General features: G+C 43.8%; 1 protein-coding gene and 1 non-coding gene across 2 annotated transcripts in view; one reads left to right on the top strand and one right to left on the bottom strand.

The window, feature by feature from the left end:
- hmcn1 (hemicentin 1) overlaps positions 1-22148 on the bottom strand; it is a 90697-nt gene that overhangs the window by 27992 nt on the left and 40557 nt on the right. The window contains exons 12-46 of the mRNA XM_086268500.1: positions 20532-20673; positions 20301-20428; positions 20057-20170; positions 19732-19890; positions 18794-18985; positions 18611-18706; positions 16795-16922; positions 16544-16688; positions 15545-15657; positions 14314-14473; positions 13837-14002; positions 13201-13328; positions 12594-12845; positions 12382-12477; positions 11729-11923; positions 11503-11633; positions 10622-10769; positions 10117-10243; positions 9869-10023; positions 9042-9320; positions 8450-8731; positions 7247-7355; positions 6995-7164; positions 6649-6803; positions 5374-5497; positions 5144-5245; positions 4504-4680; positions 4160-4311; positions 3797-3920; positions 1794-1969; positions 1543-1639; positions 1200-1322; positions 943-1098; positions 471-752; positions 199-366 (exon numbers count right to left, since the gene is read on the bottom strand). Coding sequence (XP_086124626.1) covers positions 199-366; positions 471-752; positions 943-1098; positions 1200-1322; positions 1543-1639; positions 1794-1969; positions 3797-3920; positions 4160-4311; positions 4504-4680; positions 5144-5245; positions 5374-5497; positions 6649-6803; positions 6995-7164; positions 7247-7355; positions 8450-8731; positions 9042-9320; positions 9869-10023; positions 10117-10243; positions 10622-10769; positions 11503-11633; positions 11729-11923; positions 12382-12477; positions 12594-12845; positions 13201-13328; positions 13837-14002; positions 14314-14473; positions 15545-15657; positions 16544-16688; positions 16795-16922; positions 18611-18706; positions 18794-18985; positions 19732-19890; positions 20057-20170; positions 20301-20428; positions 20532-20673 — 5451 coding nt within the window. The remainder of the gene's footprint in view (positions 1-198; positions 367-470; positions 753-942; positions 1099-1199; positions 1323-1542; positions 1640-1793; positions 1970-3796; positions 3921-4159; positions 4312-4503; positions 4681-5143; positions 5246-5373; positions 5498-6648; positions 6804-6994; positions 7165-7246; positions 7356-8449; positions 8732-9041; positions 9321-9868; positions 10024-10116; positions 10244-10621; positions 10770-11502; positions 11634-11728; positions 11924-12381; positions 12478-12593; positions 12846-13200; positions 13329-13836; positions 14003-14313; positions 14474-15544; positions 15658-16543; positions 16689-16794; positions 16923-18610; positions 18707-18793; positions 18986-19731; positions 19891-20056; positions 20171-20300; positions 20429-20531; positions 20674-22148) is intronic.
- trnas-aga (transfer RNA serine (anticodon AGA)) lies at positions 7536-7617 on the top strand. Its single transcript has one exon. It is a non-coding gene; the product is annotated as a tRNA-Ser (tRNA).

Below are 22148 nucleotides of genomic sequence, written 5' to 3'. Positions count from 1 at the left end.
TTCTTTTGCTTCACAATTTAATTGTTTTTCTGCTGGTTTTTCACAGAACTGGCGTCTGCATTTGGCCGTGGTCGCAGTCATTCCATAATATTATTAGTGGCAGTGCATTGCAAATGTTGAAACCTCTGAAACCTAGCTGGGAAGTAAAAATCAAGACTAAGAGCTTGAAAAGTCACGAAAAGTCAAACAGGAACAGACCTGAAAGGATGCGCGCTGAACTAGTCGTTTTAATTGGCTGACCGTCCTTCAACCAGGAGATGGTAGGAAGAGGGATGCCGGAGGCCTCGCAGATCAGAGCAACTGGGTTCCTCATGACAACACTCACATTTTCTGGAAACTGCACCTGCCCAATTATACTTGGTGGGACTGAAGATGAGAGAAAAGGAGGTAAATGGACACAAAGATGATTTCTTTGATCATTATGAAAACACAAAAAACTTTAATCTCTGAAAGCAATTCCTGTTTCATACCGTGGACGCTGATGTCATGCTTGCTGTCAGCCTGTCCCGCCACGTTAACAGCGATGCACGTGTAGCGTCCCGTGTCTGACACTTTGGCATCTTTAATCTGCAATAGCCTCCCCTCGTTCAGGACCTTTGCACCATGCTGGCCTGTGATCGGCCGTCCGTCTTTCAGCCACGTGACCGCAGGTCGCGGCACACCTTCAGCATCACACTGTAGCGTCACATCACCTCCCTTTATCACAGTGACCTCATCAGCGCCGCCTTCGGTGCGTCTGATGGAAGGACGGACTGAAGTGAGAAAAGCGGGTGAGTGGTGTGTCATTAAAAAGATGAGATGAGAGAAGCTTTTTACTGTTTTTATCACCTTAACTCTTTCCCCCATAGAGACAACATTTAACCAACACCTGTACAGCCTGTATCCTTTATAGGCAAAAAGGCAATTGAAAAAAAAAAGGATGAATTCGTGGTGTTTACACACCATAAACCTGCAGGCTGTACTCCTTGGAGACGGTGCCAGCTGCACTGGAGGCTGTGCAGGTGTAAGAAGCAGCATCTGTCTTCTCAGCGCTGGAGATCTGCAGCTGACGACCTCCTGACAGAATCCTGACCCGCTGGTCAGATTTCACTTCAGAACCTGGAATATAAACAAAACACAGGATAGGTGAGGCGTTCCAGCACGCCACCCGCGCATGCGCACTGCCTCCCCACGTTTGATCAAAGCAGAAACTGGCTTACCATCCTTCGTCCATGTGAGACTGGGAGGCGGTATGCCACTGGACTCACACATAAGAGTGATGAGACTGCCTTCAACTACCGTCAGAGGAGACGCCTCCTCAGAGCCTCGGATACTGGGAGACACTGTAATAGCAAAGGGACGCCAAAAGGAGGCAGTCACACTGCATGCATTAGTACTAGTAAATGAGCGATGCATAAATCATCGTGATGATGGGCTGCAAAGAAAGATCAAAATCTACTAACAAAAAGCTTTTTGTTTCTGTTTTGTCTAACAGTCCAAGAAAGACTGAAAAATCTCTTCAGGTCAGTCCAAATGCACGACAGTGACACAAGATCAACTTACCCCACACATTGAGGTTATAGTTCTTCTCTGTTTTGCCAGCAATGTTTGTGGCTTCGCAGGTATATCTGCCTGAGTCCTGCACATGCACCCTGCTGATCTGCCAGTTTGTAGACAGAGAACAGAGTTTTGGCCAAAGAAAAAATGCAACTAACAGCAGGAGAGACGGTCATCGTTAAAAGGGACCTCTTAAGATTAAAGTTAGCCCTTCCAGTTGTCTTTTAGCTATATGATGGTTGTATGATGAACTGTACCTTAAGCAGACTAACATCTGCTGACACAGTCAGACCAGGCTTCCTAAAGAGAGGGCGGCCATCTTTGAGCCAGGACAGGGTGGGTGGGGGGACTGCATCACTCTGGCAGTGCAGCTCCACGGGTTGACCGAGCATCACTGTAGCATTCACCTCCTCGCCCTTGATGTTTGGTGGCACTGTGGCAAAACATGAAGACGAGCTCCTGAAAAGGCTTCTGTCATCGAATGAATACTTTCTGGGATGAAATCATTTAAATGACATGATTCGGAGTAAATCTTTTGTATTAAGGGTGCGCTGTTGTGAAAGTGCTGCTTTGTCCCACAAAGCACACTAAACTTGTTAGATTACCTCATGGGTAAACAATATAATTGCTTCCTGAGCAGCACAGGCGCTGTTTGTTGTGCATCTGGTGCTCTTTAAGCTCCAATTGCATCCTGGGTTATGACGGCATCATTAAACCAGTTCAACATATTTTAGTGACATTATAAATCTGAGTTTCTTCGTTTCCCAGAAGGTTATGAACGCTAACGTCACTGGGAATTGCTAACATGCACTGAGATGGAAAATGAGTAGGGATTAAAAAATACCAGTTGGATGGCCGTTGCTTTGATTTCCAGCAATTTCAAGAAGTTCTGGACAGGATGTGTATTTGCCACTGAGCATCTGTGCAACGAAAGCACACGCCTATGAAATGAACTGACTTTGAAGTAGCTCAGGAAATCATTTCTCTGGGAATAATAATGTAATTATTTTAACAGGAGGCAGAAATCCCAGAATATATGAGATGAAAGGCGTTTTGTTTAAGCCTCTGTTTACAAGTTTTTCAGAAGACAGTCGGCTCTTATTTAGAAAATGACAGCAGGCCAATGTCCCTTCAACTGTGGTCGCTGTTCAGACAGAGCCCAAGTCATCGGAGAAGGACGGGAATAGGCTATCAGCTGAAGAATGGTACCAATTACCACAACAAATCTGCCTTCACTTCAGTGGACAAGTTCTTTTTCCCTCCTTTCTTTTTGATCTCTGCGAGGAAACTCGCATCATGTGGATGTTTGCATTCTGCATGCATATACGAACAAAGATCCAAACACAGACTCTACAATCCCATGTATGTAAGATGACATGTTTCCTATTACCTCAGTGACATTAGCTTTGATTAGACTTGTATAACAGCTGAGTCGCCATCAAGCTCGGCTCTGTTCAGGAGGCTGACAGCGTTTATTGAAACGCTAAACTCAGTCAAGCCGCACTTCCTCTACACGCACATGCTTTGCTCAAGGCTCTTGCCAGATATTGTTTCTGTATTATAATTCACAGCCTGGTGCTCAGTCTGGTTTCTGCTGTAAGACATTTGACAGTCAGTCATAACCATTAGTTAGCAAAACAAAGCAGCTGAGAAGGAGCAGCCGTAACATGCATGAGTACGATTAAACTCTAAAGAGAAGAACCAGGGCATGTAACGAGAGAGTGCACTATGATGTTAAAGCTTTTTAAAAAGGCAACATTAGTGATCCACAAATAAACAGGTGAAAGTCAAAACCTTGGATGGATGGACGGATAAATCTGTTTTTAAAACTATTTTATATTTATAGGGTAAAATACAGATACTTGTGTCTTTAGTATAAACAATAAGTTATTTGAATCGATTCATATTTCATGGATATGCATTTATTTGAACCTAATGAACATGCATTCATCATGCATCATCTTCTGCTTATCCAATTCAGGTTAATGGTGGGACTGGAGCCATATGGCAAGAGGCAGTATGCACCCTGGACAGGTCATCAGTGTCACAAAGCTAACACAGACTGTTACACAAATTCACACCGATGGCAAATTTAGAGCCACCAGTTAACCTAAGCTGGGGACTGCAAATGATGTCAGACACTTTTCTAAAAAAAACAAAACGAATAAAGGATTTAAAAAAAAAAAAGTACTATACATGCTGTTTACCATATGATACCATATAGGTACATGTATGCAACAACAGCTGTTCATGTTCTCACCATAAACCTTCAGGTCATAGTCTCTGTGCTGTTCTCCTCCAGCGTTGACAGCCACACAGGTGTACCTGCCTGTGTCGCTAACCTGTGCGCTATCCAGGGACAGCACTCTGCCACCAGCAAACACCTGACAGGCCGACGGAAACAGAGCAGAGGTCACGTCACGGTGCTCGGCTCACGCACAGACTCACAGCACACAGTCGTTAAAAGGTCTGCAGAAGACTTTTATTATTATCTAACACAGAGCTTCCGCACACCTGCAATGTTCAACATAACCTGAGGATAACGTCACCTCGCATTTTGCATCACAACAGATCTCTGGAATGATCCGGCACAAAGCACTAAGCATGAATGTAGTGATGTCACCTGTATGCCATGTGAAACACTTGCCACAGGGCTGCCATCTTTGAGCCATGTGATACTGGGAGCAGGAACCCCTGTAGCCTCACACTCCAACCTGACGGCTTCATTCACCACAACAGTTACCGTACCGCCTCGGCTGGAGATGACCGGGGGCACTGCAAGGCACGAGGATAAAGCACTCAGTCAGTGACGATCTGCAACGCCACTGGAGTTGTTTTTGTTTTTCAGCTATCCGCATATTGTCATCATCTGTCAGCGACTAATCTCTAACTTATAGAGATAGTATTACTCACGAACAACCAAAAAGTTCAGCATACTTCTGCTTAATTAATGAGAAAGCCACCCACCGAGGACCTGAAGTCTGTGAGATATCTCAGCAGCTCCAGCCAGGTTCACAGCGACACATCTGTATATGCCAGCATCGGACAGCTGTGCTCGTTCAATCTCCAGCATCTGGCCACGCTTCCGTAACGTCACACCAGCTGCACTGGTCAGAGGTCGGCCATCTTTGTACCAAGTGATAGCTAAGGCATGAAGGATATCAAAAATACTTTCAGCAAAAGAACTATTAAACAGAAAACTAGGCTTAAAAGAGATTAATGAGGGTTTGAGTTTATTTAAAATCTGAAGACAATAGCAAATAAAATAAATGTTGGACTAAAAATCAAAGTTTATTATAAAGAATTGTAATTTTTACATTTTTTTTAGAATTTTTAAAGTTGATAAAGAATTTCCGTTGCCCAGTTATGGTTACATAGATACTAAATTGCTGTACTGTAACACTTCCTCTAACAATGAAGAAAGTGATTTTACAATAAGAACCTAGTTACACATGAATTTATATGTAGCACATCTTTGAGTGTTTAGATCATCCAAATGGAAAAAGAAGGAGAGGGAAGAAGCTGAAGCTGTTTGTAGGAAAACTACACTGTAAAGGCTTTGAGTGCGCACAGTGGGACTGAGGAGGTTGTTAGTGAACAGTCTTACCAGGTAATGGGCTGCCCGCGGCCTTGCACTCGAGCTCAGTGGAAAAGCCTGACAGAATGGTCTGGTTAATGGTCTCTCCAGAGGACGGGATACTGGGAGGCTCTGAGGGACACAAACAGAATTACACCCAGAAACAACAGCTTATTATTATCAACTCTGGATATAGGAGGAGGAAGATAAGCGAGACAAACATGCAGAGCGAGTGATTTGTATATCCATAAGTAAGTTACCGTGGACGCTGAGTCTTATGTGCTGCTGAGCTTCACCAGCTGCGTTAGTGGCCAGGCAAGTGAATTTCCCAGAATCCTCCAGTCTTGCCTCTGTAATCTTTAGTGTCCTGCCTGCTGACTCCAGCTGTGGCAGATACAGAGAATTCAGATTGGTAATTACTGAGCAGTGAAGAATAAGAATGAATCGCTTTCTGCTGCTTCTTCTTCTTCTAACCTGTTAGTACTCTTAAGCCTTAAGCCCCACCTCCTTACTTTTTGCTAGGAAATTTGAGAAATATGTGATTTATTGAAATGTGCAAACATACATGGAAATGCAGTATATGAAGCAAAAGCAGGCGAATGAGTGTGAAAGTCAATATTTGGTGTGACCAGCTTTATTCTTCATCATAACAGGAATAATAGCCCAGCTTCTTGAAAGCTCTTCTGTGGATGTTGGCTGCCTTTTGTTGGATTGTCTGTCAACATGATCCCACACCGCTTCAGTAATGTTGAGGTCTGGGTTCCGGGGAGGCCAGTCCATGACTGATAATCTCCCACTGTGTGTTTTTCTGTCCAGGTCTGCTTTCACTGCACTGACAATGTGCTCGGGATCATTGTCAGATGAAAATGTTGCCAATCACATGTTTTCGAGAAGGTATGTGAGTTTTGACAAGATCCCCAACACCAGCCCCCAAAAGATGAAGGCAGACGGATCACCTGACGAGCCAGATGCATCTCTCAGGTCCTGTGTCGGCTCTTTGTGGGATTTCTTCCTGTTTCTTAGGACAAAACTTTCGGATACTGTTCATCTGTTGTGGATAGTTGTGAAGCCTGACAGTTCTTGTCTAGTTTCCAAACATTTTTGAGGATATTCTGAGATATGTCCAGTTTTCAGATTAGAACTCTTTGGTAATGATGTTGCTTTTTGCAAAAATACTCAAAAACTTGTTTTTGACATTTGTTGCAGATTCAGGCTGCTTGTAACAAAGTTATAAAGATACATTTTATAAAGTGGCTGTTTGCTACTTTGTTTGTTACATATAGATACAAAATTACAAGAAAGTCTGGCTCCTCAAAAGCAAAATATAGAGAAATGAGCTGTGTTTCCATACTGAAAGCACTGTGTATAAAAATAAGTAATAATTTGAATTGCATCAAGGAGAGAGGGAGAATCTAGGTTTGGCTGCAGATATACAGCATGTATGGATCTGTGGTTCACCTGAAGAAGTTCATGCTTCAGTGATGATTGATTTTAAAGTGAATAGCTTGAAAATGTCAGACAATTAAGGGACCAACCTGCAGGTGCTCACTAGTTGCGTCGACTGGTCGTCCATTTTTAAGCCAGGTAATGGTTGGAGGAGGAATTCCACTGGAGACACAGTCCAGACTCACGGGCTTGTGGAGAATCACTGAACGTTCAGTAGGTCCATTGGTACGGATGGATGGAGGAACTGCAGAGGTACAGAGGGCAGGTTTTTATCCTTGGAAACATTTTACAACTGAAAATGAGGAACCAGGAAATTTAAAAAAGGTAAAGCGAGATTTTGCTGCAGCTTGCAACTAGAGTTTAGGTAAAGCCATTTACATTTAAAAGATACTGAGATGGGTCTTTTTAATTTTAAAGTAAGTTTCTTTGTTTTACCTTGGACAACCACACTGAAGTCCTTATTATGGTTTCCTGCCTCATTGGTGGCCACACACTGAAAGAGAGCTGTGTCAGAGACCTGAGCACGAGAGATGACTAGGCGTCGCCCACCGGCTGCGATCCATAATCCTTCACCCTGTCGCAATAGCTTTCCGTCCTTATGCCACCTGGGAAGGAATTAACTTTACAGTGACTTTCAATAAGGCCTGTTTGCATTTGTTTAACTGTGAGCAATAGACGAGCTCTTACGTGATTACAGGTGTAGGTGTTCCTGCGGTGTGACACTCGAGCTCCAAAGGTGTGTTAAGTATAACTGTGGTGACCGTCACATTATCAGATCCATCGATGAAAGGAGGAACTAGGAGTGAAAATCATCTTTTTTTAATTCATTTTCCTGACATTTCAGTTTATGCTCAATAGAATAAACTCTGACAAATATTTCTAGCATATGTGAGGCCAGATACATCAAACCCACAGTGAAGTGACAGGACACTGCAGATAAGAATCAGCAGAACACGAGAGCATCGGCTCAACATGAGTTGTCGTGGCCGAGTGGTTAAGGTGATGGACTAGAAATCCATTGGGGTCTCCCCGCGCAGGTTCGAATCCTGCCGACAACGGCGTGACGCTTTTCTCAGCTGTCAGACAGTTAAAGAGCAAACCTGACAGGCTGCAGTCGCTGATTTTCTGTTAGCAAGTACAAATTCAGAAAATACACTTCCTGTCAGCAGCGTCTTTGAAATAATGGTAAATGGCCTGCATTTGTATAGCGCTTTTCTAGTCCATAGGACCCCAAAGCGCTTTACACTACATTCAGTCATTCACCCATTCACACACTGGCGATAGCAAGCTACATAATGCTATAATGCATTTCTATTAAAGGCACAGCTGTGCAATGACGCTTGTTTGGTACCCAGAGGAGATGAATGTCTTTCTCACAGGCATTTACATTTACTCCATAAATGACAGCATCACGTCGGTAAGTCGACTGTACTTAGTCCTCGTTCTTACCAGTTATGAAACACATGCAACTGAGCAGCCAGTTTAGATCACACTTTTTTTCCTGTGATGTTTCTACTTGGCAGAATTAAATGTTGAATTCCATTACCAATAAACCTTAAGTAGACTAAATTTTCTCAAAGCAAAAACACTAATTTGGATATAGTAAAGAAATCGGTGTGGAACGAACAACAAAGCCAGACCAAACACTTCCTGGGATAACATGCAAGCAAACAAGCAGGTCAACTTCCTACAAACAGTATCATGTGCATGACTTAAAAATGCATTGTGTGCATTTTGGATGGATAGAAATATCCCAGGTGTTTCCCCATCAGCTGTAGTTTGGGTGATCTGTGAAAAATCACTATAATGACAGCTGGGATAGCACTCTAAGAAGAAAATGGAAAGTGATGTAGTTATACCAGAAATCAGCGATTTTCTGTGTGTTTATACCTAAAACTCTGACATCATATTTGACCTCCTTCTCCCCGGCGATGCTCGTAGCCACGCAGATGTAGTGTCCCGAGTCTGAGACGGCGGCCGAGGGGATTTCTAGTTTCTTTCCCTGCTCGAGCACACGGACACTTGCCCCATCGCGTACAGGGACTCCATCCTTCAGCCACGTAAGAGAAGGTGGAGGGTGTCCTCCAGCCTCACACTCCAGGATCAGAGATTTACTGAGAACCACTTTCCTTTTGATGGGCCCTTTATCCCCGCCTGTGACTGTGGGAGGCACTGCACAGGGAGGTCCGCCACGGAAAGAAGAGAACGTGACAAAGGTTTAAAATCTTATTTGCATTTGACACATTTCAGGCTTTTATCAGGCAGAACTTACATCTGGTTTATGCTAAATCACCAAATTAAGCTTCAGAGCCAATAAAGGGTTTTCTAAACACAGAGATGATGGCAGTTTTCATTTCCAGGACTTGTTCTGGACTTGTTGTAAACAACATCATTTAAATTAATTTTTAACAGCTGTTACTTTAAGCTGACACAAAACACAGTGAACACAAAGATGTGTGTCGATATAATTTCTGGCTCTTACAGTAGACGTCCAGCGTGTAGCTTTTCTCAGCGCTCCCAGCCACGCTGGTCACCTTACACGTGTACTGTCCAGCATCAGAGGCCTGTGCACGAACGATCTTCAAGTAGCGGCCTCGCTCTACATGTTGAGCCTGACGGCTGGACAGGACGATCTCTCCTTTTCGGTGCCAGGTTATGGAGGGAAGCGGCACCCCACGTGCCTCACACTCCAGAGTTACCGCAGTATCCAGCAGTGCCGTCACCTCTGTGGTGACATTACCTCCTTTGATGGAGGGGGGCACTGAAATAAACATATAAACATACTGAAATTTGTAATTCAGCTACGTTTGTCCATGTTAATTGTGCTAAAAGATTTATGCACAGTATACAGTAGTGTGCATAAGTCTTGAACCACCACTCGTTTCTTTACGTTTTGCTGCTGCGGAGCCTGATTTTCCTGAGCAGCAGTTCTCCAGGATTTCTGAAGGTCTTTCAAAGTTTTGGCTGCTTTTTCACTCATTTTCAGTCAAGTCCTTGTACACGACCATGGCACATAACCCTGAATTATACACATATTTCTACACACGACAGACAGCTTAGCAACAAAACTATAAAAAAAAATTCCACAGTTTGACAGCATAAAACTGTATTTTTAAAGCGCCAGGGTGATTCCTGAAGCTCGTTTTGGCCCCACATACTGTACTTCCATGTATGTTTGCACACTTTTCCATAAATAACTGCATCTATCCACCTATTTTCTATTTCTCTGGAAATGATGGGTGGCTCAAGACAAGACACGGTGCTGTATTTACATTAGAAAATTTACTTTGCTTAGGATTACACACTAACCATAGACACTAAGGTTAAAGTCCTTGGACTGTTTCCCAGCTGTATTCGTGGCACTACACTGGTAGCGGGCCTGATCTCCAAGACGGGCACTTTTTATTCTCAGAACCTGACCCCTGTTTGTGACCTCCAGATTGGGATCACCGAGAAACACCGGCCTAGAAAGGATTAAGAATAAGAATGAGAACAGGAAGTACTGACAAATGAATGTTCAGCCAACTTCATTTCTTTTCATTTCAGAGCACGCTTACTTCCTGTCCTTGGACCACTGGATAGCAGGAAAAGGGATTCCCTGCACCTCGCACTCAAGAGAGACAGCTTGTTTGATAATTGCTGAAACATCTTGAGGAGAGCCCGAACCTATAATTGTTGGTGGGACTAAGGAGCCAAGAGAGAAAAAATGGCTTTAATAGTACAACTACAAGTTTCTTATTCTGCTGCAGTAATGTTGCCAATATCTGACAAGTTCTGTAAGTTCTGCACGTCCACAAGCTGAGCAGCTCTTATTTTAACATTTAGATTTATCAAACTTATCAAAAAGATTTTTTTTAAGTATATTAAAATTCAGAAAGTAACAATCAGGAAGAGAGCACTGTATATCATATGTTCTCTCGTTTTTGGTCTAAATACTTTTTTAACGCAGCTCTGAATTAATTGTACCGAACTGAGAATTGTGGGTAAATCTAGGAGACAGGATTGCATTAACCTGCAGCACAGAATAGTCTTTGCGCGTCGCCACCGACTGTCTTTACTCACCAAGCACATCCAAAAAAAAGCTTCTTTCGGCGTTTCCTGCGACGTTGATGGCTTCACAGCTGTAGCTGCCTGCGTCTGCTGTTTCTGCCTTCAGCAGTCTCAGAGTTTTTCCCATATCAGCAATCTGAATGTCACTACTTGCAACTACCTGTCGATCAGCATAAATAAAATCACAGTGTAACGTCGTTGTAATAGGATCTAAACAAAAACAAAAAACGAGCTGCTGATACGTTTCTCAGCAGATTTGAAAGTGGCTGCGGTCTACAGAGAGACAAACCTAATTTAAAATGTATACAAAACACAAAAAGTGTGCAGTTCAAGAAAACATTCGGAGAGAAGAGCGTAGATTTAGATTACTCGTAATTAGTGGATTAAAGTTCTGATTTCACCATCTGTGCCTGACAGGGAAAAACATTCAGCAGCCAAAGGAACAAAAAGCAGCCAACTAACTGGGACGTGACAGCAAAGTGTGTGATGATGCTCTGTTCTCCCCTCAGTTTATCATTATTATTCTGTCATTGCAGCTTTGAGCATATTGAAACCAAGGCTTCTTTGGCAGGTCTTTGTTACACACACACATGGACGCACACAGGCTCCACCCACATTTACAGTCTGTTCTCTTGGACATCGCACCCTGTGATCAGAGCACATTAAGTCTTTCAAGGCTTAAGGCTTCCATCATTATAATTTCTCATTACTTGTTCTCATGTAAAAAGAGACCACAGTCTCATGACCCCAGGTTAAATTTGGCTCATGCAATTTAAAGCGCTCAGTGTGTGTATTTGATTTATGTACCTGTCTTTTAAAGGTGTAACCTTTACACACATGGCAAAATAATATATGTCTTTGTTTCCATTCAATATAATCAATTATTCACATACAGGAGCTCCATCCTTGTACCAGGTGACGACAGGCGTTGGAGTTCCTGTGACGTCACACACCAAGCTGGTGGGCTGGCTCAGGACCACTGACAGGTTGCCGGATGTTTCTCTGTCACGGAAATCTGGGGGTACTGTGGAGGTGCCAAAGGTAATGAGTATATTATGAAATGTAGGAATTTTATTTTTGAACTAGAGGTGCAAAATACTTAAAGAACAGGTCAGTCACCGTTGACTTTGAGCTGGTACTTCCTCTCAGTGGATCCAGCGTCGTTGGCAGCGGTACAGACGTACTCTCCATTATCCATCGGTGAAACAGAGGCCAGAATCAGCAGCGTACCGTCCTCTAGGATGGACACGCCAGGCTCATTACCTGTCAGCTCCTGGCCATTACGCAACCAGCGAATCACTGGTTTGGGAAGACCTGAAGAAGGGATGGAGACAGGAACACTCGCAAAAGAATTCCAAAGTTGTTCTGTGTTTGCGCTCCTGCAACAGAAAATCTGCACTGTACTCTTTTTAATAAATGCACCAAACTGGTGCATGCACTTTGTCATTCACTCTCACAGGTGCCGGGCTCACGAGCTGGCCCGGGCCCTCAGTTCAATACAATTTACTTATTTTTATAGCAGCAAATCACAACAATCTTCACCTTCATATTGAAAGTCAAAGACCCGACAATAATAGGGAGAAAGGTTGACAAATCCCTATGAACAATCACTTGGGGAAAGTGGGAAGTCAAAACGTCCTTTTAACAGGAAGAACCCTAAACCACAGCCCCTTGCCTTGCTTGTTGCTTCATTATGAACAGACGTGCTTTCATTTGCATTTGGTTGTGATCCTTGTTTGCGAACTGAAAGCTAAGAGATGGTAATACGGCACCTTTGGCAGGGCAGGGGAAGGCGATACGCTGATTAGCAACCCTCTCCTGCAGAGGACTGTTGAAGGGGGGCTCCAGTACTTCAACAACGGGGGGCACTGAAAAGATGCAAACACACAATCAAACATATCACACACACTCCAAAGCATCTATAACAGTTTGAGTATGGAGCGTCTTAAAATTGAGCGGTAGAGTAAAACTGTAAGTTGCCAACCTTGAACTACAAGCTGAACTCGAGCCTCATCTCTGCCTGCAGTGTTGGTCGCTGCGCAAGTGTAGGTTCCTTCATCATCCAGTCCCACATTGGTCAAGGCCAGACTGCCATCAGGTGACACCGGGTATCTTCTACCATCCTTGGTCCAGATTAGCACGGGCTTTGGGAATCCCTTCACCACACATGGCAGCTCCACAGGGTGACCCACCTGCACCTTCATTACCCGGGGGCCAGCATGAATACTCGGGGGCACTGCAGTAGAAAGGACATGATTTGCCAAGCTTTTCTTCTGCCTCACCTGAAGCTGCATGATATTTAGTGCAGGAACTTCAGCCCAGGAGTTACTATAGATTATGTGTGTGGCTGTGAACTATGTAATCCCAGGTGATATTATGTCTGAGCTGCACCTCTCATTTAGGTAATTGTGAGTACTGAATGAGTAGTTTGACTGTCTGAAATCTGAGAAATGGATATCACACACTGTATATGTTCAGTTATCTATTTTCATGCAGGTGGTTGCATATTTCACTCTGATATTTTGACAGTTTTTACATTAGACGTCAGGAATCTTTACACTCATCATAGATTTTTAATCTTCTAAACTTACCCAGAATGCTCAGCTCAATGGATTGCGTTAAGTTTCCAGCAATATTGGAAGCAACGCACACATAGAGTCCACTGTCTGACAGCCTGGTCTCTAAGATCTTCATAGACCCAGAGGGAAGCTTTGCATGTCTGGAAGAAACAAGAACATACTTAAAAACCAAACAGTCTGGGTGAAACGCATGGCTCCAAATTTAGAAATATTAAGAAAAGAAACCTCAAACGCACTCACACACTTACAGTTTCCACTCAGTGACTTATTCGGTTATTACATAAAAAAAGACACTTTGGTAATTCTTACTAATCCACCATCAACCATAATTATAGTCAGTTTGCCAGGCGCATAGTAGGAGCAACAGATCACAGGGAGGAGTATGATTACTCAGTCATCTTAGAAAACCACAAACTATGCCCTGAGGTCATAAACGGTTGACAAAGCACTCCATTGTAGATTACAGTGTATGTAGGTTCTCCTTTAAACAACAAATCAAGCTCTCTCATTGAGGTTAAAACCAAGATAATGTGATTTTAGCCAAACTTAAGCAAATGTGTCATTGACACGGGTGTAGAAGGTGATTTTGTCTGGTGTGACTTTCATGAAAATGGCAGAATAAAGTCGTGTACATGTGTATGTGTTTACCTGGGAGAGTACGGAGAGATTAGTTGCCTCTCTTTGGCCCAACTGATGATGGGAGGCGGGACACTGTGGACATCACATGGCAAAACAGCATCCTCGCCCTCGATCACCGACATCTTCGTCGGACCTGCTGAGTGTTCGTCATCGCCAGCTTTGGACCTCGGTCGGACTGGGCGATCAAACACACAGACATTTAATTCCTCGCTGCTAGCATTTAGGCATGTAGATATGGTCAAGCTGACCTGCTGAGGTTCAAACTGAGCATCACACGAGGAGGAAAGGAGATTTAAGCGACTTTGAATGTGGGTGATTTGTTGGTATCATCTTTTAGAGTTTGCACAGAATGTGGACTTGGTAAAAATGATCAGTGTGATCCCAGAAACCTTAATTTAGCAATAATTTCTTGACGTAAAATGCTACATTTAGCCCCCGTGCTTCTTTACAGACTATGTGTAGCCTTCAGCTGGTGATGAGGTTTACCATAGACCGTGAGCTGGACCTTCCTGGAAGCATGGCCAGCAGCATTAGCAGCAGTACAGATGAACTCTCCAGTCTCATTTCCAGAAGGGGAAGTAATAAGGAGGCTGCCGTCAGGATTCAACGAGAAGGCCGAACCACCCAAGTTCACTAGCTCCCCACCCTAGAACACAAATCACAGCAGGGCTGGATTTTACTTCATCAGCTCAGCTTTAACACTCGATTTGTTGTCCAAGACAAAGAAGTGTGGTTTGACCTACTAAATACTTAAATATAAAAGCAGATTCTTTGCCCGCTTGTTACGCAGCAGGACTATGAAGTAATTATTACAAATGCACAAATCATATAAACCCAAAGCACAAAGCCAGTGTGATGTTAGTGCAGCGGGAGTGTGTCATATTTCAGCCCTGCAGTCACTAACATGCCATCATCTGACTGATGTTATAGAAAACAGCAAAGGAATCAGAGGGAATCACGTTTGAACAGCTGGTGCAGAACTTAGTAGGCTCTAGTTTCATATGTCCCTGTAGCCCTGTTCACTTTAACAGCAAGGCCTTTACAACTCGGAGGAACGAGTGTAAAAGACTGAAAAGAGGGAGGGACTGTCCACATGCATAGACTGGCTCAAAATGTGAGCGCTCGAAGGCTGAAGACACCGTGCAAGCTAATGGACGCAGCTAGATTCCATAGTGCAGCACATCAAACATGCACATGTACCCTCACAGAGCCATTTTCCAATCGAGCGCTATTGTCTCTGTGCAATCCTGACCTCTGACACAAAACAATGCAGGAACCTGTTCCTTCGCAGTGGAAAACAATGCATCCACATCTGGAAGGTTTCAACTTGAGCTCATCGCTGTTCAAAACCGCACAACCAAATCGCACAAACACAAATGCTCTCTGTGTTAGCCATAAAACAGCCAACAGGAGAATAAAGAGGTTCATCTGTGCACGGGTACGCGAGTCAACTGATCCTTTAAGTGTGAGGGAATCAGGGAAAATGGCTATTTAAGGAAAAGGGGAATTATTTACTCCTTCCAAATCATCAGGTGAGACATTGCGATGCAACTTGAGCAATATTAAGTGTTAGTTAACAGCTACAGTTAACTATTAGTTGTGTCTTTCATCCCTGTGTCATATGGCTTCTCTGTGTGTGGCACTGAAAATTATTTGGCAGCATTTAAAGAGACCTGGCTTTTTTTTTTTTGGCTGTTTCAAGAGAAGAGATGCACACCTTTGTCCAGGTGATATCAGGAGCCGGTACTCCAGCGGCACGGCAGGGGAGGGAGATGGGCGTTCCTTCGATTGTGCTGAATACCTGAGGGCCATGCTGAATGGTGGGAATCACTGCAAAAATGAAAGCAAGAGAAGATACGGAAGAATTTCATCATCGGGCATTTATAGAATCTACTCCATGCATTTTGTCCTCTGCGTTGAATCTGTGCCTGGATGTCTCCACATCACTGCCACCACTGATTTCCTGTGTGTCTCACGAGCATCTGGAAAGAAGCTGTCCATGCACTGCTCAGTACAGATGTTCCTGTTTTACTTTTGTGCTTTTTTCCCCTCTCGCTCTCTTTTTTTGTGACTCTGTCACTCCAAGGACTCTGCAGAAGAGATCATCACTCGGAGGCTTGTAACATTTTTTTGGAAACATGATTTAGCTAAACAACTGCATCACGTGGAGTGTACACAATACAAGACACAGCATGGTGTTCTGGCTGCACACTTTGCACAGTTTCTCATGACTTACTGCAAGATCAATACAAGTGATTTGTGCATGCCTACATGAAAATGACCTAACCCCACTAATTTAAAGGAGCCGCTGCTTTAATATACATGCTGCAAACTGTTCCTGTTTATGTCGGTAGAATCTACCAGCAGCTGATTTTAGTAGAAATGGAGAACACGTTTCACTCTCTCACACACTTTGCTTCAAAGTCTACAATTCCTTCAGCAGCTCCTGGGTTAGATATTCCTGTTCCTGAGCACAAGAGCCTTCACAGTGGAAAGGAGACATTAAATGAAATGATATTTAGAGACATCAATGCAGAAACAGCCCAGGTGTGCTTAATGATATCAGCCCAGGCTTGGTTCGGTTATTTGCATTTCTTCAATTTCTTCAATTCCCGTTAGAGCTGATCTCAATGCTGAACCTAAAAGATGTCTGATAGGTGGGAGGATAACATGCGCTTGTCTGTGTAGAGATTTTATGCGTTCTAATGTTTGCTACCGTAAACGTTGACAGCGGTGGTGTGGTTGGCGGCCCCGACAGCGTTCTCAGCCAGGCAGGTGTAGTCACCGGCATCATCCAGCCGAACTCTCTCGATATGCAGACTGCCATCCCTCCTCACTGACACATACTGGTCTGAGGTCACCTGACAGAAGTTGAATGAAATCCTCTTTATTCAACCCAGGGCAAGAATCAAGGTGTGCAAGATGTGGAAAACAATTTAAAAATCTAATTCCTCTCTGTGTCCTCACCAGGCCGTAGTTGTGCAGCCACTGCCTCTCGGGCAGCGGATTCCCACCAAGCAGCACGCAAGGAAGAGTCATCGGCTGGTCCTCGATCACGCTCAGCACAGCCGGACTCATCGCGATGACGGGTGAAACTGTGGACGCCATTTGGACAAGTTTACGGACGTTATGAGAAGTAAAAATCAAGGACGCCGATGGCAATAAGTGTTTATAAGGTGTGTTCAGTGTGCGTACAGTATGACGGACAGGGAGTGACTGTTCCTGCAACTGCATCATCAATACTGTAAGTACAGTGTTTATACAGCTGCTAGAACCACACGCACACGCCTTTGTATGTGTATAAATACAAACTTGTAACATCACATTTGTGGAAACAGTTTGGGGTGTTAACACAATCAGTGGTGACGTCATCTGTAGGAGATGGACAACAGGGTGTTGGTGAGGGGAATTTGACGACCACCCTGATGAGCCTGGGAACGCGTACATGCAGCGGACACACCAAAAGAAACTGCCGTACATCTGCATTTGGTATACAGCCAAGCAAAAAACGAGGTTTTCAGGACTGTATGCATTTCTGAGAAAAACTGAATGCACGCCACCAGTCGGTAGCTTGAAGAATCACTTTTAGCAGCAATAATCTGAAGTAAGTGTTTTCTGTCGACTTTATCAGTGTCTCACATGGTTGTGGAGGAATTCTGGAACACGCAGTGTTCAGTTCAGGCATTTGTTTAGTCACAGCTGCCTTACAGTCCAACAGCATTTCAGCCAGGTTGATGTCTGGACTCACGGTCATTGCAACACGTGATTTACCTGCCACTAAAACGCAAATCTGTGAGTCCTCTGAGGGGTTCACTAGATTGTTTGGATGATGTAAAGGCATGGATGGCTTTAAACTTTCTTAACTTAAAGGAACAGAAAACAGAGGTCATTGCAACACCTTGATTCTTTTCTTTTCTTCTGTTGTAGCTGCTGTGCTTGGGATCATTGTCTTGTTGCCCACTTTCACCTGGTAAGAGGCGTTTGTGCTGATATGCTGCTTGGTTTACATCAAACATGGCACTGTGCATTATGGCCATCTCCACTTTGGCCCTGTCTGTCCAGAGGACATCCAGAAGTCTTGTGGTTTGTTTAGATGCAACTTTGCAAACCTGAGATGTGCTGACAGGTTTTTTTTTAGAGACAAGAAGCTTTCTCTGGGTTAGGGTTTTCTAATTGTGCTGTCATGAACTTTAACATTTAACATACAGACTGCCGAGTCTGATATGTTGCTTCTGGGTTTTTTGCAATCTCTCTGAATTTTGCACAGTTTGACCTCAAGATGAATTTGCTGGGAAGTCCACTCCTCAGAAGAACACGCACCTGAACGCACCAGCAAACTGCCAAGACTTCTGATTTTATAGAGGTGCTCAGACTTACTTATAGGATCAGGTAATAAAGTGCTACCTCTCCCCTCACATTCTGTGGAAGCATTAAGAATGTACTTTCTTTTATCCCATGAATGTTGTGAGGCATGTTGTCAGTAGGGAAAAGCTGCAGTAGCTGAAGCTGCATAACATCTGGGTGGGTCTTTGCCTTCTAACCTTTGGCCTACATATAAGAGCTCAGTGTGTTTTCCACTAAAGAGAAGCTGTGAAACAGAATTAGAGAGTTTACAAGGTTCTAACAAACTCCCAAGATGCACAGGAAGCTTCAGCAGCCATGAAACCGATATGTGTGTGTTTTGAGAGCGACGGAGCTAACTGAGCGATTCGGAGGTTACGGTGCTAGACCAGAAAAATATAATAGTATCAAAGAAATGAGAAATTTAATAAGCTTTTCTTACCTAATCCAGTCACAGCGACGCTGGCCTGGGTTTGGATCTTGCCAAACTGATTCTGGGCCTCACAAATATAAACCCCCTCATCCCCCACCCATAGGTCTGAAGGAAAGAGGGACATTAAGGTATAAAATAACTGTATTTGTTTCAGTCATCTGTAAATTCATATACAGCTTAAAAAAATCTTACTGGTGATCTGTAGACGCCCTTTGCTCTGTGAGATAGTGCCATGTGTGCGAGGCCTGTTGAAAAGTGGCGAGCCGTCCTCTCTCCGCCAGGCGATCTCTGGTTCAGGGTAACCTCGGGCATAACAGGGCAGGGTCACGTTGAAGCCGATGTCCACAGCCACATCCGACGGCTCTACGGTGAACTTGGGTGCAGCTAGAGCGGTGAAGAGACCAAAAAGGGTAGAAGATGATCCACGTTAAAGACAGTCTGTCCGTGCTTTTTGCATGTTTTGGGTTAGTTACCGATTCTAGGACTCACGCGTACAGCTACTGCGGACAGTTTGCACAATTAACCTTGCAAACATGTGAATCCACCTCTGTACGACCTTCTTAACTGCAGGTGTAAACCAAACACTTTTTGTTCTTGGTCTGGTAAAGAGCGCATTCATATATAGCACATAAAGACAATGTTTCAAGGCTCCAAATAAAGCGTTGCCAGGATTCAATCGGTGCTTCTATTGTTGTCTTTGGCATGAAGATATGTCACACTCAGGTCATCTAAGTAAAGCGTGTGTATAGTGTAAAATATGTGTGAAGGTACAAGTATTTTAACAACACCATCTTCAGGGAACATGTGCTTATGTCATTTATACATCTGGCCCTGAAAAAGGTTTCGCAGTTCTGCACGAGTTCACCGAGGGGATAAAGTCCCAAACAGAGACGACTACCCACAATTCCTCTGAGTTTGCTTCTGTTTAACAGATTTGGATTTCAATTTACTTTTGTTAGTCTTCCTGAAAAGAAAGTAAGAGCTGTAGCTATCCAATAGGACTGGATGGTAAAAACAATTCCCCCTTAAAGCAAATATTAAAGCTGAAAACAGAAGCAAAGACAGAAAACCTCAGTCGCACGACATTAGCAACATGCAGCACAGGAAACAGAACTTGGTCCCGCTCTCACCTCCAACGCTCAGAGAGATCCGTCCTGATGCGGTGCCAGCAGCGTTGACAGCCAAGCAGGTGTAATCTCCAGCGTCGGCATTCTGGGTCTCCTTGATGGTCAGCGTCCCCCCCGATGTGTCCACCTCCAAGAGGGACGATGGGCGGAGCTTTGTGTGGCCTACAAAACAGAGCAAGTACAGCAGCGTAACAAAAAACAAGTGTTTTGGTGAAAAATCTTTTTCTGTGCGTTGAACTTATACATAATCCAAACTGATTGTGGGAATATGTTGACGGTTTCCATTTTTCTTTATTTTCTAAACCTGTCACGTCCTATGAGATGCTACCTTTGTACCACCAGATCTCAGGCTGGGGGATTCCAGATGCTGAACAGGCCATCACAGTGGCTTCTCCAACACCAATAAGAATCTCGCTGAATGCCACAGACACTACAGGAGACTCTAGAAAAACAAAAAATAGAAAAACATCAGTACCATAAAGAGAATCAAGGGCAATGCAGTGCACGTGATACATAAAATATATTAGTAAATGTTGTGTTTGCTTCCAGTGTCTGTGAATGTGTGCGCTCACCCATGTAAGTGAGGATGGAGGTCACTGAGTGGGTCCCAGCCGGGTTGCTGGCCAGGCAGCCATACGCTCCTCCATCCTTTTTCTCCATATTTTTTATAACCAGAGAGCCACCGGGAGTCATCCTGTGTCTGAAAAGATCGACATTTATTCTATGCGCTGAAAAATCTGAGTTGTATAATTAATATAAAGACGAATGATTGATTCTGTTTGTGCGAGAGGAAATCAGTTCACCTGCTGGACGCTGTGATGAACATGCCGTTGTGGGTCCAGACCAGGCGAGGTGGAGGATAGCCGCTAGCCGAGCAGCTGATCTGCACATCGTTTCCTGCCGTAAAGGTCTGATTGCGCGGCTCTACTGACACTCTGGGCACCTCTAGAATAAAAGACAAGTTGCTAAAATGAATCGCCGTCTTATTCAGTCGCAGGCGTTACTGCAGAGCGATTGGCTGCACTGTCTGCAGTGAAACACAGTCGTGGACAGATTCAAGGAAAGCAGTTTGCGCTTTGAATGAGTCCAGCTTCAGTCAGACGTCGTAACAGTGCATAAACTTTTATTGTCACCGTAGTGAGAAGAGTAACAGCTGATATGACAACCATTAGTGTTTCACAGGACATCTTTCACCCTCACATTCTCGTTTTTATTGGTAACACAGGAGGGAATACTGAATCTGGACCCAGAGAAGCTGGCTATACAGAGATTTTCCAACTGATTTACGATGTGTAACTCTTCTCTTTAAGGGTGTGTTTTCTCTACTCTATTCCCGCTGCTACGATCACGTCCAGTTTCTCCGACCTTTCCGACTTCAGGAAAATCCGTCTAAGACTTCCTAATGTAGAGACTTTTCTGAAACATCAAATCTGCGTCCCTGCCAGGAACTTGCTCTGGCTTGTGCGCCATCAATAAATTACTTTATGAAAGGTTAGCTGAGGGAATACACTTAAGAAAATGAAGGCACACACACACACACACACACACACACACACACACACACACACACACACACACACACACGTTGGGTGCTTCAATCACCACATTTTAAAAGGTATACAGCACATTTACCAAATGCTGTCAAGTTTTGACATATTAGAACTTTGACTTGAGAACAATTTGACTTTCCATTGTGAAAAACATCTTAAGGACTGGAAAACACACAATATCAAAGGAAAGCGTGCCAGAACAACTACAAGGCCTCTTCTCTGTCTTCACTTGCCTCTTATTCTCACAATGTCACCGGGGACAGGGGACAGCAGAGAAACTAGGACAACCATATCGACAAGCCTCTCCCGAGCCAGCAACAGATGTGATACGTCTGGGAGAGGCTTGTCTCCAGCAGTCCCTTGATCCTCTCCCACCTCTGCGTCATTCATCTGCCTTCACGCCCTCTCACGATGTATTTATCCCGAGTCTCCTCTTTACACGTCTTCCTCTGACCCCTCTGTCAGACTGCATCTACTATGACTACATCTGTGGCTGTCTAATTTTGAAAAGGCCATGTATGCTAATGACTCACTGGCAGTATCCAAACTGTAGACATCCAACTTACAAAGAGTAGTATTGTAAGTCACAACTCACAAAGCTGGACACACGAACACTTCGCCCACATATTTCTTTATCTCTGTCCTCCAACGACTAAACAACCACAAAGCGACGACTGCTACACAGCTGTGGAAAGAAGTCATTAAAAGCCCTATTTTTGGCTGGAAACTTTGTCTGACAAGAACCGTTTGAATAAGGCTTAAAAACAACACTCGGATGGTGTGACCTGTTGCCATTTAAACAGGTAATTTGTGGAGACACAACAGAAAAATCAAAAGAAGAAAAGACATTTTAAATTAAGGCAGACAGCA

Source organism: Aulonocara sp. 'chitande type north' Nkhata Bay, linkage group LG17 (genome assembly GCF_057382095.1).
Source record: "Aulonocara sp. 'chitande type north' Nkhata Bay isolate Kocher_YH1m ecotype deep benthic linkage group LG17, A_spYH_male_GT1.1, whole genome shotgun sequence".
Classification (NCBI taxonomy): Eukaryota; Metazoa; Chordata; class Actinopteri; order Cichliformes; family Cichlidae; genus Aulonocara; species Aulonocara sp. 'chitande type north' Nkhata Bay.
The sequence above is the reverse complement of the archived record's forward strand: the minus strand, read 5'-3'. Positions and strand labels throughout refer to the sequence as shown.